This window comes from Ascaphus truei, chromosome 2 (assembly GCF_040206685.1).
Source record: "Ascaphus truei isolate aAscTru1 chromosome 2, aAscTru1.hap1, whole genome shotgun sequence".
Classification (NCBI taxonomy): Eukaryota; Metazoa; Chordata; class Amphibia; order Anura; family Ascaphidae; genus Ascaphus; species Ascaphus truei.
This window is the reverse complement of record NC_134484.1, coordinates 409,304,305-409,324,039: the sequence shown is the minus strand read 5'-3', so window position 1 is coordinate 409,324,039 and position 19,735 is coordinate 409,304,305. Positions and strand designations below refer to the sequence as shown.

The window sequence follows — 19,735 nt, the reverse complement described above, 5'->3', positions numbered from 1 at the left end:
AAAAAAAAAAAAAGAATTGTTAATTTTTTTTGTACACTGCACACACTGCACACACTGCACACACTGCACACACTGCACACACTGCACACACTGCACACACTGCACACACTGCACACACTGCACACACTGCACACACTGCACACACTGCACACACTGCACACTCTCACTGCACACACTGCACACACTGCACACACTGCACACTCTCACTGCACACACTCCCAGCACTCACTGCACACACTCTCACTGCACACACTCTCACTGCACACACTCTCACTGCACACACTCTACACTGCACACCCTCTACACACTCTACACTGCACACCCTCTACACTGCACACACTGCACACACTCTCACTGCACACACTCACTGCACACACTCTCACTGCACCACTGCACACACTCTCACTGCACACACTCTCACTGCACACACTCTCACTGCACCACTGCACACACTCTCACTGCACACACTCTCACTGCACACACTCTCACTGCACCACTGCACACACTCTCACTTCACTCAGTGGGTTGAGTGAGGAGCAGGCTGGGACTCGGAGGGCCGCGTGGGCTATGCCACGGAGGGCCGGTAGGTGTGGGGGCATGGGGGGGGGAGGAAATGGATGCTGGTGGTGGGAGGTAAGGAGCAGGTTGCGGCTGGACTCGCCGTTGCTAGGGGACGTGTAGGGCTTCCGGCCGGCTATTCAATACAATTCAATACAATTTTTTCTTTGATACCAAGTGTGCTGTCTCTTCCTTGCTGCGTGTACTTTGGATTCTCTGGACTCTTTGGTCTGCCTGGTAAGGAGCCTTTGATTATACTTATTCATATGGGACTAGCACCTGTCTTCATTTGTATTTGTGTGCCATCTGCTCTGTGACACAATATATATATTTATATATTTATATTAATATAAATCAGTTCTGTAGTATTGGATAATAACAACTGCCTTTATTTAGAAATCCTAATGCCATTTTTAATGCTTTTTGAATGCACATTGGTTGATACAGCAACTATTTAAAAAGTCACATTCACTTCTTCTTTTGCAACAGGCTCACACACACCTTTGCCCTTTGGCAACAAAGTATTACAAATAGATCTGCTGCAGTGTTTCCAGCAGCACTGTCTATTGCCAAGCTGAAAGCTGTAACAATAATGTGTTACACTTAGTAATATAATGTTACATTGCAGGTGCAGCATTTCACAGACTGCAGCACAGAGTCAGAAGTCAGCCATTTCGGTAGCCCCAAGAGCAGGATATTCACTGATTGATCACAGGAGAACGTATCGGTCGGCAGCTTATTTCTCATTAAAGCTATCCACATGCTGCATATACCAAACAAACAAAAAAAGGAGGATGCAGGACTGCTGCTTCAACTTGCTAGGAGTACTGTACATTTTAAGGATTTTCTTTCAAGAAATATTTGTGTATACCCTACATTTCTCAATTATTTTTGGTTGTGACCATACAATAACCTGGTTAAAATGTACAATATTGAAATCAGGTTTGATTTCAGTCAACTCAAATTTGACTCAATTTCTTTCAAATTCCTACTTCCCGCCTGGGCTGGATAAGAAATCCTTTGGAAGTTGGGATAAGCAAGGTATTCAATGAATAAGAGACTTCCTAGAACATGATAGGGCAAGGACCTTGGAGGAGCTTACACTAAAGTATCAAATCCCCAATTCAGAACATTTGAGATATATTCAAATCGGGCATTTCATAACTCCGGACTCGATCGCCACGCACAGTACAGTATGTCTCAAAGAGCACTCTTTTCCAATATGTTTGCAGAAATGATCCTAGAGGTAAGGGCCTCATTGCATTACTGTACAGAGGTCTGATACCAGGGAACAGAGAGGAGGTGGTGTATCATTAAGGCATAGGAGGAGGACCCGGGTGAGACTTTTGATCAGTGGTTGTGGACAGATATTTGGGAAGCCATCAAGAAGGTATCCATCAACACAGTAATGGAAGAAAAAAAAACAGCTATAAAATGCTGCATAGATTGTATATAACCCCTGAGAAATTACACCAAATCAACAAACACAACACTCCCTTAAATTACAGAGGATGAGGAAACATAGGCACATTTTACACACTTGGTGGACATGCCTTATTGTAGCTGCACTATGGAAGTTGATATACTCTTTAATTAATCGCATTCTCAACATCTCATTTGCAATGGACCCATGGTCAGTTTTAGTCAATCGCCCAATAGAAAACATCGCACCAGCAGAAAGAAGTTAATCACTCATAGGCTTTCAGTGACCAGGTGCTGCATTGTAGCGACTTGTAAAATACGACTCCATATCTGAATGCTGTGAATAGTAAAAATTGTCAGATCATACTGTACAGTAGGAAAAAAATAACTGCATTTCTGAATGATAGAAATAGTACATTTGTTAAAATGCGTAACCCCTGGGTTTTGAGGGAAGGAGGAGTAGACTTTAACAAGACAATATTTTTGTTATAATTACCCTGGCACCTTCCACCCTCAGGATGGGGAGTGACTGGTTTAAGAGATTTGGGAGGTACAGATGTAGCAAGACTTAACATCTTCGGTGCTGCGGCCACTCGCGGTCACACGGCCGTGATGGTGGCGGCACGAAAGATTAAGGCTGCGGGGGTCCCGTTGTGAAGCATCGATCCCCAGCAGCGCGAATGTTATTATTGATTCACACATGCATATTTATATAAGTTTTTGTACAGTTTTCAATTTAGCTGCATGAAGGTAAAAAGAAAGATATATATATATATATATATATATATAAAGGCCCATATTTACTAGAGCAAGAAGGCATATTCCAAAGCTAGGTGTCTTAGGCCGTGCCCATTGTTTGATGTGCCTTGATGAGGCTGTCTTTAGAGCGCATGACCAGAAGCACCGGCACTCGCGATGTGCGTGGAAACAAATAAATTAGTTTTCTCCCTCGACGGCCAGGTCACGTGAGCGGTTTGCCCAATGAGGGCGAACCAGCTCTGTGATGTCACAGCCACACCCCCTGTCGCGTCTACCCAGGCCACAGATCTCTGCTGGTAAAGGCACGCGTTATGTCACACGCACGGCAGCGCGCACTCTCACACCATGGACGCGGCTTTATGGCACAGCACTGCTGCCAAAATATGGGCCTTAAATTGATACTTTTATCTCTATGGTCTTTGTAACTATTGTTTGTTTTATTATGGCGTGGAATGTTACATATATAACATAAACAGCCGACACTGTCCCCAGCAACACAGACATTCACTTGTTTATCTGCAGTGCTAGGGACAGCAAGTCGTGCTACATATGTACAGTTAGGTCCAGAAATAATTGGACACTGACACAATTTTCATACTTTTGTCTATGTACGCCACCACAATGGATTTGAAATGAAACAACTGAGATGCAATAGAAGTGCAGACTTTCAGCTTTAATTCAAGGGGTTAAACAAAAATATTGTATGAAACGTTTAGGAATTGCAACCATTTTCATACACAGTCCCCTTATTTCAGGGGCTCAAATGTAATTGGACAAATTAACACAATCATAAATAAAATGTTCATTTTTAATACTTTGTCGAGAATCCTTTGCAGGCAATGACTGCTTGAAGTCTGGAACGCATGGACATCACCAAACATCCTCCTTTGTGATGCTTTGCCAGGCCTTTACTGCAGCTGTCTTCAGTTGTTGTTTGTTCATGGGTCTTTCTGCCTTAAGTTTTGTCTTCAGCAAGTGAAATACATGCTCGATCGGGTTGAGATCAGGTGATTGACTCGGCCATTGCAGAATATTCCACTTCTTTGCCTTAAAAAATTCCTGGCTTGCTTTCGCAATATGTTTTGGGTCATTGTCCATCTGTAAAGTGAAGCGTCGTCCAATCAACTTCGCTGAATTTGGCTGAATCTGAGCAGACAATATATCCCTATACACTTCAGAATTCATCTGGCTGATTCTGTCTTCTGTCACATCATCAATAGACACTAGTGACCCAGTCCCATTGTAAGCCATGCCATCACACTGCCTCCAGCGTGTTTTACAGATGATGTGGTATGCTTTGGATCATGAGCTGTTCCAAGCCTTCTCCATACTTTTTTCTTCCCATCATTCTGGTACATCATCTGTCCAAAGAATGCTGTTCCAGAACTGGGCTGGCTTTTTTAGATATTGTTTGGCAAAGTCTAATCTGGCCTTTCTATTCTTGAGACTTATGAAGGGTTTGCACCTTGTGGTGAACCCTCTGTATTTGCTCTCGTGAAGTCTTCTCTTTATGGTAGACTTGGATAATGATATGCCTACCTCATGGAGAATGTTCTTCACTTGGCTGGATGCTGCGAAGGGTTTTTTCTTTACCATGGAAGGGATCCTACGATCCTCTACCACTGTTGTCTTCCGTGGAAGTCCAGGCCTTTTTGTGTTGCAGTGCTCACCAGTGTGTTCTTTTTTTCTCAGAATGTACCAAACTGTTGATTTGGCCCCTCCTAATGTTCCTGCTATCTCTCTGATGGATTTTCTTTCTTTTTTTGCAGCCTAAGGATGCCCTGTTTCACTTGCATTGAGAGCTCCATTGACCGCATGTTGTGGGTTCACAGCAACAGCTTCCAAATGCGAATGCCACACCTGGAATCATCTCCAGAACTTTTACCTGCTTAATTGATTATGAAATAACGAAGGAATAGCCCACACCTATCCATGAAACAGCTTTTGAGTCAATTGTCCAATTACTTTTGGTCCCTTGAAAAAGAGGGGGCTACATATTAAAGAGATGTAATTCCTAAACCCTTCCTCCAATTTGGATGTGAATACCCTCAAATTAAAGCTGATAGACTGTACTTTAAGCCCATAGTCATTATTTAACTGTAACTTGAATTAATTTTGGTACACAGCTGAAATAACAAAACTTGTATCAGTGTCCAATTATTTCCGGACCTAACTGTATATGATAACCTTATCTGTTTGTAACTTCTTTGAGTTGCTCCCCCTTTTTCCTTTCTGCACCTCAAAACAAAACAAAAAAACTCAATAAAATAAAGTTGTTTTTTAAAAGTGCAATATTTTCTTACTATGTTTTTTGGGGTGACTGGATGCTTTGTATTTTAAAATAACAACGGGGGAAAGAGGATATTAAGTAGGAAATTAAGGAATTACATAATTGGGTACTAATAACAATAATAAAAATGGCATGTTCTTGTATAGCGCTGCTAGTTTTACAGAGACATTTTGCAGGCAAAGGTCCCTGCCCGTAGAGCTTACAAGCTATGTTTTTGGTGCCTGTGGCACAGGGAGATAAATTGACTTGCCCATGGTCACAAGGAAATGGACAAGGTCCCCCTGCTTCACACTCAGTGCCAGTCAGTGTCTTTACTCACTGAGCCACTCCTCTCAGAAACTGTGATGATACTGTGACTCATATTAGAGCAACTCAGCTCTTTTATTTTTCAGGATAAATACTCAGGCTGCACTTTAGAGCATAGGCAAAAAAATACAGGAGTAAATAACCCAGGGCTACAACGGAGCTTCATATTATAAACAGGGTTTTCAAAATATTTGCATTTGTGGTAAAACTCTGCACATGCCAACTGTCATTTCTGAGGATCTTTTACACAGAGCTTTTCATTAATTATAAATGTCTCTGCTAAAGGTCTCAGAGCTGCTTAAATACTGTAAACAGTTGTCACAAATATTAATTACTATAAACCCAAGTTTCGTGCTTTGCTAACAATTATTTCCCATAATTACATCTTTAATCATTATTACTATTATTATAATCATTCATCGGCTAAGTATTTTACTTCAACATTTTAAAACTCGGTGCAGTTTATGAGCAAAAAACGAAGTAAGAAAAGAACAAATAGGCAGTCATTTTATAATCTCACTGTAATTGTTATACCACGAAGATAAATGTTGCTGAAAAAGCTCTGTGTTCCCCATTAGGCCACAATATATCTTGCCCATGGCCGGCTGTGACTTTTGCGGGGCTCGGTGGTGCAGGGGTTTTTACGTGCCACCATGTGACAGCGTAACACCATGACAACGAGATGCTGCAGAAGGAGGTGCTGTCTGACAGGTAAGAGACAGCTACAGAGGCCCCGCACTCTCCTCCGGCAATCAGCTTTATTGTTGTGGGGAAGAGCGCAGAGCCTCTGTAACCGCAGAGCTCGGTGAAGAGACACCGATGGCATTGCCATCAAGCCGGCCCTATTCTTGCCCGATATTGCAGCTGAGAGCTGATTAGAGCTGTAGCTACTAGGGACTAGACCCACAAAGCTCTGTTACCTAAAACAGGAATGGATGTTATTTTCAATGAGGTTAATGTGTATATTCAATGCTAACTATATTCTAAAACAATGTCCTCCCTACATTTCATTAGCATACAATAGCCTTAATGTAAAGTTATTGTAGCATAACTTTTGCATTATCTTCCAGTAACGTTGTGTAGCCTCCTTGCTAGGGACATCTAGTAGTTAAGGGGGTAAGAACCCTAGAGGATTAACTGTGTGGGCACACCATTACTTCCCTCCCCATCATTTGGCTTGCAGAAAGGATAGCCACTACCCAGTAGCTCTTGGGACCAGTGATGTCACCATGGGGAGATGGGAGGATATATATAGGGCCCCAGTGTTCAAGAATCAGGTTCCAAGTGAATAGCAGTTGGAGAGGGCCTCACTGCAAGTTATGTAAATATGTTTCAGTGTATAGTTATGTGTAGTAAGGATGTTGTGTCACCTTAATTGTTTTCAAGTTAGGAATGTGCCCTTTATAGATAGAGCCCATAGTAATGAACAGAGATTGTTCTCTGATCATAAAAGGAGTAGCCAAGTGCTCAGCAGGGACTTCTCAGAATAGAAACAATGGAGAATAGTTGGATCGGGTCCACCAGAGAGTCCCTAGTGAAGCCCTGATCCAATAGGTATGGACAAGGTAGACAGTGCACAGAGTCACGGGATACAGAGCCCTGAAGATAGAGTGTACCCCCACAGACCGGTCCTCAGTAAAGTCCCGATCTGTTACGTATAGAGGAAGAATTCTATCCACAGTAAAGGGATACTGATTCCTGAGAAGAGTTTGTCCCTCAACCAAGGTCCACCAGATACATGGGTAAGGAGGGTAACAGTTGGAAGATAATGTGGCATTAAGTATGTCTTAACATTACTCCGATCCAGACCCTGAAATAGATCTCTAACTCAAGTTGAAAAGGAGAGGGATATAACAACGGAAATAACACTATGTTTGTTCAACGATACCTAACTGTGGTGTTACACACATCCAGGCCCTACTTCAGGGTTTGGATTCCTACTTCAGGGTCTGGATTCCTACTTCAGGGTCTGGATTAGAGATGGGAGGATTTTCTGTCAGAATTCGAATCCGACACAGATTGACCAGTTCCTTTCAGCCGCAGATTTTCCTGGATTTATCTAAAGAAGGCAGAGAGATTTTTACTGCTAGTAAAAAAAAACGCAGAGTGGATACTTTGGGATCCGTCATTGGATCCAATCCGTCGTAATTCTGCCTTCAATCCAAGTTCGGGGATTCTTAAAATCCAGGAGAAAGGGGGAATTTAGCTCTACTTCTCACTGAGTGCTCATACCTGTACAAAGCACTTTACCCTCATCTGTAATAGAGAAGCATATCTAATAAGCAGTCATCTGGCATGACACACCTTCTGGCGCGGGAAGACACCTTACAGTCCATTTATTTGAATAGAATGTACTGTATTCCAGCACAGAACACTGCTTAGTAAACATGGCCCACTCTTTTTATCCTTTACAAGATTAGAAATACTAACTAAAGTCACAAGGTCACTTTGTTATATTACTTTCTCTCTGCATCTGCTTTATTTGCTGTGCTTCACCTTGTTTTTACTTGTGTGTCAGAAAACATGTGTTTTATGTAATCTCACCTGGCCTCAGTAACTCAGTAACTCATAGCCCTCAGTACATACTATTCCTCTCAAGGTTACAATCCACAAAATAGATATCCCGTGGAGGTATAGCCAGCTATTTGGCTAACAGTGGTACACTGCTAGCCATCAGCTGGTTTTGCTCACACTGTTAGAGCTGCTGCCTAGAAAAGCAATGGTTGTGAATTCTAGTCCTCTTGGATCTGACACCAATACACAATTCCAGTCTTGTCAACTCAATATAGTTCTTATGTACTCTAAATCCTTTTTGAAAGTGTTGGATATGACTCATTTAATATACTAAATAGACTTAGCATATCTCCCAAGATATCTCAGATGTGCTCCTTTTTCAGCACATGCATCTCTCCTGCTCTTGCTCCTCCAATTTTTAATAGTCCGAACTCAGATTCAAGATGGAAATTCCACCGGATGCATTTTGGTGTGCAGATCAGATTTAGGTAAAGAGAAAGACTAGCCACAGAAATCTGTGGTTCGGATTCAGACAGGTTAGTCATCTCTAGTCTGGATGTGAGTAATGCTAGTATAGCCTGGCCTTCGGCAGCTATGTATTCTTCTGGGCCTTTCCTCTGTCAGTCCTGTTAGAACAGGCAGTGGAAAGGTTAATTCCGCCAGTTGGTCTGTTTTGCATTTCAGCTCTGAGTATGTAGTAATATTCAGGGGCAGACCTAAGCAACATTTGAATGTGTTAATCCAAAGGGTGGATATGGGTTGGAACACCCCCTGATGTGTGTGAGCCAATCGGTATCCAGCTTTGAGTTGTAATGATTCAAAGCTAGAGACACTCCCTGAGGATATTCAAATTGAGACAGATTCCCAAATTCAGGGAGTGATCAGTGAGTCTAGAGAGAGCTGAGAGAGATAAGAAGCTAAGAAGAGGTCTCCCCCTCTTGCCCCATCTGGGTAAGGAGGGGGGGAATTCAAGCTGCCATGAGCAGAGAGGCAGAGATTACACCATGCCTGTGATATCATGCTGTATGCTGTCTGCACATCCATGCTGAATAAAGAACAAAGAGAAAAGAGGCTGCTGTGTGTGTCCCTGTTCCTGTGTATGGAGAATGGAGTGTCAGTGGGGGTCTCTCCTCTGGAGACCCCAGGGGATCACTGCTGGCTGGAGGCACTGTGCACCCTGAGAGAACAAGGTAACCTGTCCCACACCACACCTCCTGTCCCTGTCCTGGGCTCCCCCCACAACACCGCAGAGCACTCAGCCCTCATGTTTACCAGCAGGTCACAGCACCAAGACCAGTCAGAGTGACCAGAAGGAGTGTACCCCCAATCTCATGTTGGGTGGGGTACCATAGAAGGGTTACATTTGGAGGCGCTGCTGAGAGGAGGACTGCTCCCCAGGACAGGACAGGTTTTTCCAACAGGATAGGTTTTTCAACGGGACAGGTTTTCAATGACAGAGGACCATGCAGCAGTTTCAAAGACTTTGTATGCAGCACAGAACAGCAGCCACAGACTCTGCGGGAGGGAACCCCTCCTTGAAGCTCCCCCAGGGAGGGGGTTACCCTAATGAAGAAGACCTTGCTGTGGGACTATTCCTGGTGGCTATGCACCAGGGAGCGTACGTCTTTACATGCCTTCAAGGGGACAGAGGTTGTTCTAAGATTGTATAGGGACCTCTGTGCACCCATCTACATTACCAAGAAGAAAATAGGGGCCGGTTCCTGGCTGCCTATTAATGGCACTGCAGCAGGGGCGACTGACCTGAGGCGTCCCCAGGGAAGTGTGGCCACCCTCCTGTACCCACAGCGGAGAGTGAGGGGGACAGGGGACTCTGGGGATAATGCCTATGACCCCTGTGCACCCCATCTAAGAAGAAAAGGGAGACAGGTCCCTGATGATTCACCAGGGAGCTGGCGGTCCCTTAATGGCACTGCAGTTGGGGCGGCTGACCTGAGGCAATACCAGGGAAGAGTGATGAGCATTCTGCACCCACAACGAAGAGAGAGGTAAGGGGGCAGGGACTACATGGGAAATGTCTAGGTCCCTGTGCACCCAGAAGTAAGAGTTACTGCCGTCCCTGTGCGAGGCATTCCTTGATGCTACCCCAGGGTGCGTGATACTCAAAGATTTCAGGGACAGAAATGTATTTGTGGCTCCTGAATGCAAACGGAGACCCCACTGTGCTGGACTATGTTCAATCTGGCGTTTCCTGCTCCTACAGGGATGTCATGTATTTTGTGCTCTCAAAATGGTGGCTCCAGCTCCTCTGGGTGCCGCATGGACTCTCTTTGTGCTCAAAATGGCATTTCCCGCCTTACCAGGGAAGCCATGTGCTGTTCTGCAAGGATTTCTGCATTTTGCAACCTTGTGCTGATCTTCAGCTTGCAAGAAAGTGTGGGAACTGTTCAAACCCCTCCCCCTTTGCTTGTTCTGGATTGGACTATCCTATCTACCAGGGGGAGGAGCTAAGTGTGTTCCACGGAGCAACAGGAAGTGAGGAGCCAGGTGCACTTCCACTTCAAACCCTGGTGGTTGTGTCTGCCTTGCTTGCTCCATTATGAGACAATGGGCTTGTGTGCTGAGAAGCCTGTCACAGTACAGAGGCTGATGACATCATTGAGGTCTCTACCATTACCTCCACCGTACCCGATGCTGCTGGGATCCACCCTGCTGCTATAGATGGCGGTGAGCTGCTCTTTCTGTCTACAGATCCCCGCTGGGATCAAGCCCAGAAAGCTGCGGAGCTGTATCTGCGGCGTCAGCAGGAGAAGTGCCGGCCGGCACCACCCCTGATGACTGCATCGACTACCGTTGCTACTCCACCAATGGGAGCTAAGATGGCCACCGAGTCGCCTGGCTGGGTGAGCTCCAGAGAGATCCAGGCCGCTTCGGTGAGTACTACCCTTCCGGTTGATCCTTTCCTCCTGACATGCAGGGAGCGGAAGAAGTCCCGGGAGGCCCTTCAGGCCCAGGCACTGGCTGAAGCCCGCTGCCATGAGAGCAGAGGGAGGGGCAAAATGAACTTGATCCAGGACAGTGCCATTGCTCCTCCCAGGGAGAGTTCCCACAACATACCCCTTGAGACTTTGGTGCTGGCCCCTTGTCACCGGAGGCCCCAGTCCCTGAGTCATCTGCCCCTTCTGCTCCGCATTCCCCATCCATCACCAGTCCCAAGGTGCGACCCTTGACCCCCAGGCCCATCTGGCACTTACTGCTGTAGTAATAGAAATGGTTCTATTCAGTCCTGTATTGCAATGTATCTGTGTAATGCAGTGTATGCCGTTATGTTATGCTGGAATGTATAGGAGGTAATGCATTTCAGCTCATGTAAATTCACAGGTGTTGCACAGTATGGTAAGGGTTCTACCTACTGTAGTCCAAGCCGGGACGGTTGGAGTTTTACCAGAGGGAGTATATAGCCTGGCCTTCGGCAGCTATGTATTCTTCTGGGCCTTTCCTCTGTCAGTCCTGTTAGAACAGGCAGTGGAAAGGTTAATTCCTCCAGTTGGTCTGTTTTGCATTTCAGCTCTGAGTATGTAGCAATATTCAGGGGCGGGCCTAAGCAACCTTTGAATGTGTTAATCCAAAGGGTGGATATGGGTTGGAACACCCCCTGATGTGTGTGAGCCAATCGGTATCCAGCTTTGAGTTGTAATGATTCAAAGCTAGAGACACTCCCTGAGGATATTCAAATTGAGACAGATTCCCAAATTCAGTGAGTGATCAGTGAGTCTAGAGAGAGAGCTGAGAGAGATAAGAAGCTAAGAAGAGGTCTCCCCCTCTTGCCCCACCTGGGTAAGGAGGGGGGCGTGCAAGCTGCCATGAGCAGAGAGGCAGAGATTACACCATGCCTGTGATATCATGCTGTATGCTGTCTGCACATCCATGCTGAATAATGAACCAAGAGAAAAGAGGCTGCTGTGTGTGTCCCTGTTCCTGTGTATGAAGAATGGAGTGTCAGTGGGGGTCTCTCCTCTGGAGACCCCACAGGATCCCTGCTGGCTGGAGGCACTGTGCACCCTGAGAGAACAAGGTAACCTGTCCCACACCACACCTCCTGTCCCTGTCCTGGGCTCCCCAAACAACACCGCGGAGCACTCAGCCCTCCTGTTTACCAACAGGTCACAGCACCAAGACCACTCAGAGTGACCAGAAGGAATGTACCCCCCAATCTCATGTCGGGTGGGGTACCATAGAAGGGTTACACTAGGTTTAGGTATTACCAAAATTTTAAGATGTATACATCAACATTGTGGTAATGATTCACTGGGTACAATATTTTGCCAAAGTTGCGATGCGGGAATTAAGGAAACCATTAATAATGCGTTAATTACTGCATTATGATTGCTTTCACAATATTTCTATCACCGGCTTCCGTAATAACTATTATTACAGAAACATATGGTAGAAATAACAATAACCCCTTTGAGGCCTGTGGTTACCAATTTATAACACGTTTTGTGGGTGTGTCCCTAAATGTCACAGGAGGTGGATGAGTGGGAGTTATGATGGCAAAATTAGTTTTAAACACAGAATATCTCAGAGTATAAAAATAACCCCAAATTTTCTTTCAGTACCTCCGAGAACAATGTGACCCACATCATTGCATGTGGGTGAATTCATCGGATGTATAGAACAGGGACGCGCAAACTTTATTTGTGGCGCCCCCCCTTCCTGCTCTCCTCAGTTAGGGCGCCCCCACCTTACCTCGCGTGGCATCATATGGGTCGTGTAACGTCACGTGACCGGCGGCATCATTTGACGCCGCGTTGTCATGCCAACGCGTGACACCAAGCCTCTGAATCACGTGTCGTTGCAGAGGCCTTGCGCGTTCCTCCGGCATTTAATTTAAATGCCTTGGGGAAGAGATCGGGACCTCTGCAACTGCCCGCGCCCCCTCTAAAAAATCTAGCGCTCCCCCCACTTTGCGCACCGCTGGAATAGAAATCAGTCTTGCCAGGGCTACTTCTAATTTTGAGGGGCAAATAAAAATCTGGCCTTTGCACCCTTAAAATTGGGGCATGTTTGATATTGTTTATTCAGCCTGATTTCACATCACAAAGCTGTATTCGTGATTTTTGTGAATCATATCAAATACCTTTATTTTTAGCAAAGACCTGGGAATGAATCATTAATTGCCTTCTCTACTTCTCAAAGGAGGGGATTTCAGGAATGCATGGCCCCTTGAAGATGACACCAAAGGCATTTGGTAGTTCTGGGTACTGTCACAAGACAAGACTAATATAAACATAGGGAAAAAAGGAACAGCAGTTCCAATATCAGTAATAATATAAACATATCATTCTCTGATGGTTTTATTACCCAAGCAAGTTGGTCAATTAATATGGGCCAGATTCGACATCTATGAGCCAGAGGAAGAACAGGAACTTTAAAAATGTCATTTTAATTCTAATTGGCTTTAACCCTCTGTGTACTATATTACTAAAATACTGAATATTTTAATGGCATTATCGTGACAGCCATATTAGCCTAACGTGGCTAATCATGACTTTGGCCATTAAAAAACATAAAAGACATGTATTTAAAAAAACATAGTAGAAAACTTCAACCATAAAGATATTTATTGTCACTGTGGCTACCTAGGCCGTCTCAATGGTCACTTGGTTACCTTAGTAGCTAACTAACCACTATGGTATCCAAAGGGTTAAACCTTACCACCTCTACCCTCAGTGCAGCCTAACCAACCACCCTGGGTCAACTACTCCCCATCACTTTCCCTCCCTACCCCAACAGACCTACCATCCTCCCCCACTAGACTAGTGGGCAATAGCCCTATTGGCCAAATGTGGCTATTAGGCCTTTTGGCCATTCAAAAGCATTAAAAAAAAAATAATGCCCAAACATTAAGAAAAAAAAAAAAAAACTAAAGCCCAATGGCTTTTAAACAAATCCAAAGAAAACCCTTAAAAAAGAAATCGAAGCTTGATGGCCAAAAAATCCCAAAATATAAAATAAATCCAGATCCAATGGCCTATTTGTAATCCATAGCCATCCTGACTCGATGACATTTGATCCTTGACTTGCCATAAAGCCCTCAATCCTCAATTGCTTGTACTGTAGAAGAGTCTTGGATTAGTATTTATTTTCTTTGTTCTTTTCTTTAAAGCTGACCTCTTCTTTATCCTCTTCTATCTTCAGTCACCAGATGTGGCCTCTTCAGCTTGTAGAAGGCAATGTTTTCAATGTGATTGTTTTGTTTACAGGCATATCCCGGTTTAAGTACACTCGCTTTAAGTATACTCGCGAGTAAGGACATATCGCCCAATAGGCAAACAGCAGCTCACGCATGCGCCTGTCAGCACATCCTGAACAGCAATATCGGCTCCCTACCTGTACCGAAGCTGTGCGCAAGCGGGGACACTATAGAGCCTGTTACAAATGCGTTATTTACATCAGTTAAACACATATATGACGATTGCAGTACATGCATCGATAAGTGGGGAAAAAGGTAGTGCTTCACTTTAAGTACATTTTCCCTTTACATACATGCTCCGGTCCCATTGCGTACGTTAATGCGGGGTATGCCTGTAATGTATTTTTACTTATTAGCCACATTTGACTAATAGGGCTATTGACCATTAGTCTAGTGGGAGAGGGTAGGTTTGTTTGGGGGGCTGGACACGGGAGGATGGGGAGTAGTTGCCCCAGGATGGGTGTTTAGGCTGCCTCTGGGTGATAGGGGTGGTAGTGTTTAACTCTTTGATTACTTCACTAGCCACTAGGGTAGCCAACTGGGGTAGATAGTGTGTTTTATTATTTGTTAGGCAGTGTTTTTTTTATTTTATGTTTAATACTTGGTTTCTTTTTTTTTTTGCCCATTGTATTGAGGGTGGGTGCTAGGTTTGGAATTTGGGGGATGGAAGCTGCCTAGTTTCCCTAGTGCAGTTTCCTAACCGGTGGGGTATTTCCCCGATCTCCCAGAGTAGGGAGAGAGCAGTGCAGTTGCAAGGGGGCTGGCAGTTTCCTCCATCCTGAATGGTTGCATTACCCAGCAGCAGCCAATCAAGAGGAGGTGTCAGGAGCCTGGGGGTTGGGCCAAGCAGAGGAGGAAACAGCATGGACCGAAGAGAGGTGTGTGTGTTTTCTGTGGTTGTCCTGTGTGTATTTGTTTTGTGCGTGTGTGACTTCTGTGGCTGTCCTGTGTGGGGGGGGGGGATGGGGGTTGGGGATGGGGTGATGGAAAGAGAATGAAAATGAAAGGGAGGGTTGGAATGAGAGGGAAGGAAAATGAGAGGAAGGGAGGGAGAGGGGAATGGGAGGTGGGGAGAATGGGAGGGGATAGAATGAGTGGGAGAGAAGGGGAGACTGCGAGGGAGGGAAATGGGATGAGATGGGAGAGAGTGAGTGGGAGTGTGGGAGGGAGGAGGCAGAAGAATGAGAGGGAGGGGGGAGAATGAGTGGGTGGGAGAAGAATGAGAAGGAGGGAGAATGGAAGGTGAGAGAGTGCGTGTGAGGGAGAGGGAAGAGTGGGAGGGAGGGGGAGAATGAGAGGGAGGGACATAAATAGTAGGTGGAGTAAAGGAGACATGTCCAGGACATACTTGAAAATGAGAGGTAACTCTCAATGTATTACTTCCTGGTAAAAAATTTTTTATAAATAAATACATAAATAAAGAGATGCTTGTGTGCTTATGAGTAATGTTACTCCTGCATGCAATTTATGGGGAAGTGAGGTAAACTGTCCCAAGTGAGTTTCAGAGAAAGAAATCTGCCATTTTATTTGCTGTTTTTTGCAAACATTCCTGGTAACGCATGTGTAGTACGTTAAGTGTAACATTGTGTAATGCTGTTGTACTTACTGTTATACTTGCTGCAGGGAGTTTTGCTGGCTGAACCGTATATGGCATCTTCTTCACTTCAAACGAGACATTGGCGGTAAGTGAATAGTGGTCATTTGTTCTCTAAAAAAATTAAATAAAAAAGTTTTTTATGGAGTGTAGTAATAACTTACAATTTAAATGTTCTGCTACAGTGAGGATATAACAGTAAGGATCAATTTTGGAAATGCCATGAACTATGCAATGGGACTATGCAATATTGCTAGGGAATTCCCCAACTTAAGCTGGCAGGACAGCAATCACGAATTTGGAGACACATTGCCCTTTTATGCCCTTAAATTAGAGAATTGTGTAAAAATAATAACCACCTCGTGCCCCCCCCCCCCCCCCCCCCCAGGGGCTTTGTGACTTGTTTTGACACTTGTCTTAATGTTTTCGCTGCCCTTATGACATTACCTGAAGGTCACAAGGCCTAGGACATCAGGGGCCTTATGACAGTCAGGGAGCTTCATGCTATTTCTGCTCATATTCTAGGAGGAGATTGCGTTCATTGTTCCCTTAGGCACTAACACACTGGAAAGCATAAATCCCTATCAGGCGCTAGCGCACGGAGACTCCCATTCAAGTCAATGGTAGCTTTAGAGCATAACTCCCTCAGAGTGTCACTAGTGGCCGGCCGCAAACGTGATTGCAGCCAAAGTGATCATGCGATTGTAATCTCGCTGCACTTCCGGCATCAAAACGGTTTAAGGGACCAAAGAGTCAAACGAGCGTGTGGTATTTTCTTTGTTAATTCAAGTATGTATTTCTTTATCTAGAGCAAATTATCATTAGAATAGTTAAAACTATTTTTCCATTGATTGAAAAGAAATGTGTGCTTCATTGGGCCAAAAGGCATTTACTAAAACACAGATATAAGACGTTGAATCTTAAAAAGGAATAAAGTTCCATGATATGAACAAGTACTGTATGCAGAAATGTGATATATACCTGGCATTTTGCCATGTATCCGAAGACAACCCAGATCCAAAGTCTTATTCTATCTCCAGTTAGGGAAAAACATTTGTAAAATCTAGATACTCCTTCGACACAGTGCATAACATTTACTTCCAATTAAAGTCAAATCTAACATACAGCTATAACACTGGAATAATTTATAGCTTCTCTTCCTGAAATAATTCTTCACAGACTCTGTATCACACGCACATATTTAATGCCTTTCTTCCTTTGTTTGGATTCAACTATTTAAAACTATATATAGTGGTCTTGAGAGACACAGCTTTTCTTTTATCTCAAATCTGATTTTTTTTCCCTTGCTCCAGTGGAGGCTTTCCCACATTTTGCTCTGGTTGACAGATACAGTATTTCAGTTCCCACAACAGCTATAGTTCTTATCAGTGGTGATAACAAGGGTAGGGCCACACTTATTATGACTGTTCCTTTGAAGCTAAATTCTGTATGACATTGAGTGTAGGCATCAAGCTACTAATGAGGAAATCACATTTTATGCCACATAATCCAATATTTCTGTAACTGTTAACCATGATAAAATCCATCACATCACAAATTACTTTATTTTTTGTTGAGTGTAAAAGATTGTGTTGTTGACCTCCAGTATCTTCTGAACTGGCATATTGAAAGCAAAGTCCACGTTATTATGAGCATGTTCATATTATTGGTACTTAATGCATCTTCACTTATATAACCTTAACTGATTCTAAAGCAGAAATATAGCAAAAGCAATTCCTTCAGCTCACAAAACTCAAGGAAGACCAGTATTACCAGCATTTAACTCTAGCCAGGTTAATTAATCTCTATAAACATTAAACAGTTGTGTGGTTTAGTGTCCCTTACATTTTTATATTTTAAGTTTAGAATATATGAATTGTTTTTCACCTAAAGTAAAGTTATTCTCACTTTTAGTTATTCATCGTTTAGTCATGTGTATTTGCTTGCAATGCATTAGGTAGTACTTTGTAGGAAACGTCCAGTCCCTTATAAGAGCATCAAGGGCCTTTTTTTAATGGGTTCCAAAACAAGAAAGCCAACTTGTTCTCTACTTTATGGCATACGTGGGGGTGAAGAGAATTATATCAAGAGTACGGTGGAGAAAGAGCCATACATGCTGTGAGCGGAACATAAAGGATAACAAACTCTCCATGGGTCAACACCAGCATTAATATTGAGTATCACTTCTTTTTAAATGCTGTATGACGTGACTTGGATTGAGCCGGGTCAATATATTTTGGATGAAATGTGAGTGTTATCCAAAGTTGTGTGCAATGCCAGTTTACTGTGCTTACCCTTTCTCCCACTAACAACCCTTATTTTAGTCACTCGTCGCCCACCTACAGTTTAGCTGAGATGGAAATGGAAATCATTTCGGATTTTTTTTTAAGGTGGGAATATTAAGTGTAATATTGTTCGAGAAAAGATTACTGCATGTAAGGCATATTACACAGCATTACTGTAACATTTTGTAGCAAATACAAATATATTAACATATTTCAGCATGATAGCTAAAAATAAACAGCCTTTGTACACATACTTGTAAATTAAGAATGGAACAGATATCACCAGAACATTGTTCACTGTCCCTGGAATATCAAACGGTCATGGCATGTGCTGTGTAGTTTCTAAACTGTGCTCGAAAATATAAACTGGTGCATATAACTTAAATTGCTGGCATCTGGTTGTTTAAAAAGTCTCAAGTTAATTTTGATGTGTATCCAGAAATAGCTCTTCTTGGCCACAAGACAATAAGCACTATTATAATGAACTCTTCGAGGCTGTTGTTTCTCCAAAAAATAATAATCCAGTAAATGCATATAATGAATCTGAGATCCGCAGTGAAAATGAGAGGTTTTTACAGTGATAGGGAATTCTGCCCAAGAGGCAAGGAGACCAGCAGTGTTGATTGTTGCAGATAAAACATTTCCTGGAAAAGCTCAACACAAATTGTTAATCTCTTCTCTGCTTTGTCGTCCATTTCAGCCTTCTGGCTACCACGCTAAGCATTTTTGGCCTCTCTTGTAACAGAGTGGTAAGAGTGGGTGAAAAGCAGTAAATCGAAGTTCAATCGTTTAATCCAAATGCCAGTTTTATGCAAAATTAAACAATGCGTTGTACTAATTGAAAGCAACTTCATTTACAGAAACCATTAAAACAAGTCCCACTTGACAAACATATGAGAGGTACAAATAAAGTCAAAGCAATCACCTAGCCAACACTTTCTCTGAGAATTGTAATGACTATGGTCATGATTGATGGTTTTTCAAATTGAGACTAGAAAGACATACTGTAATACTTAAGGGAAAACCACAATGGGGAAGTGGGGGTGATGACAAAGGAGGATGGGTGAGGGATATAGGGGGGGCAACTCAGTCTGTTGGGGACGCAGTGTAAGGAAAGTACCTTTGGTCCTATTGGACCTGATGGAATGGGCCTGAGGAAGGGGTCTTAACCCCGAAACGTTACCCCCCTCTATCCCTCCCCCCAACCCCATTGTTTCCCCCCCCCTTCCCCATCGTTGCCCCCCTATATCCCTCCCCCAACCCCATTGTTTTTCCCCCCACTTCCCCATTGTGGTTTTCCCTGCCTTCCCCTATGTTGTTTCCTCACATTGTTTCATTTAGAGGGTAATTTTTGTACGTGTGTGATTTCACTTGCATTGTTCCAATTTTATATATCTTGTGCTTCTATTATTAAACTTTTTTCATTTTTGGAATATTCCCACATTTTATAGTATTCTATCAGCCAGTGAGTGCTGGAACACAATTTTATATTTTGGTTATTATTTGGGAGGAATTAGGGTCCTCTTTGTTCCTTCTGTACCCTGCATTTGGTTTATTGTCAATTTGAGTGCTGTCTATCCCTTTTGTTACTAGTAGTTTGCAGATATTTCGATTCCCCCAAAATAACTTATTTAGGGCATAAAACCTAAAAATTGAAGAAGATTGAAATGTCGATAGAATGATACGACAAAATAAATCATGAAAATAGTTTCTGTTTAACATTGCATTCTTTCTGTAAGCTAGAAGTAAAAAATCCATGATATTTTGTAAAGTTTATTGGGGGACCCACATCT

The 19,735-nt window shown here is 43.4% G+C and overlaps 1 protein-coding gene across 2 annotated transcripts in view; it reads right to left on the bottom strand.

Moving 5' to 3' along the window:
• ITGA8 (integrin subunit alpha 8) overlaps positions 1–19,735 on the bottom strand; it is a 191,623-nt gene that overhangs the window by 24,834 nt on the left and 147,054 nt on the right. For both annotated transcript variants that reach the window (XM_075587420.1, XM_075587421.1), the window contains one exon: positions 15,670–15,771. In XM_075587420.1, coding sequence (XP_075443535.1) covers positions 15,670–15,771 — 102 coding nt within the window. The remainder of the gene's footprint in view (positions 1–15,669; positions 15,772–19,735) is intronic.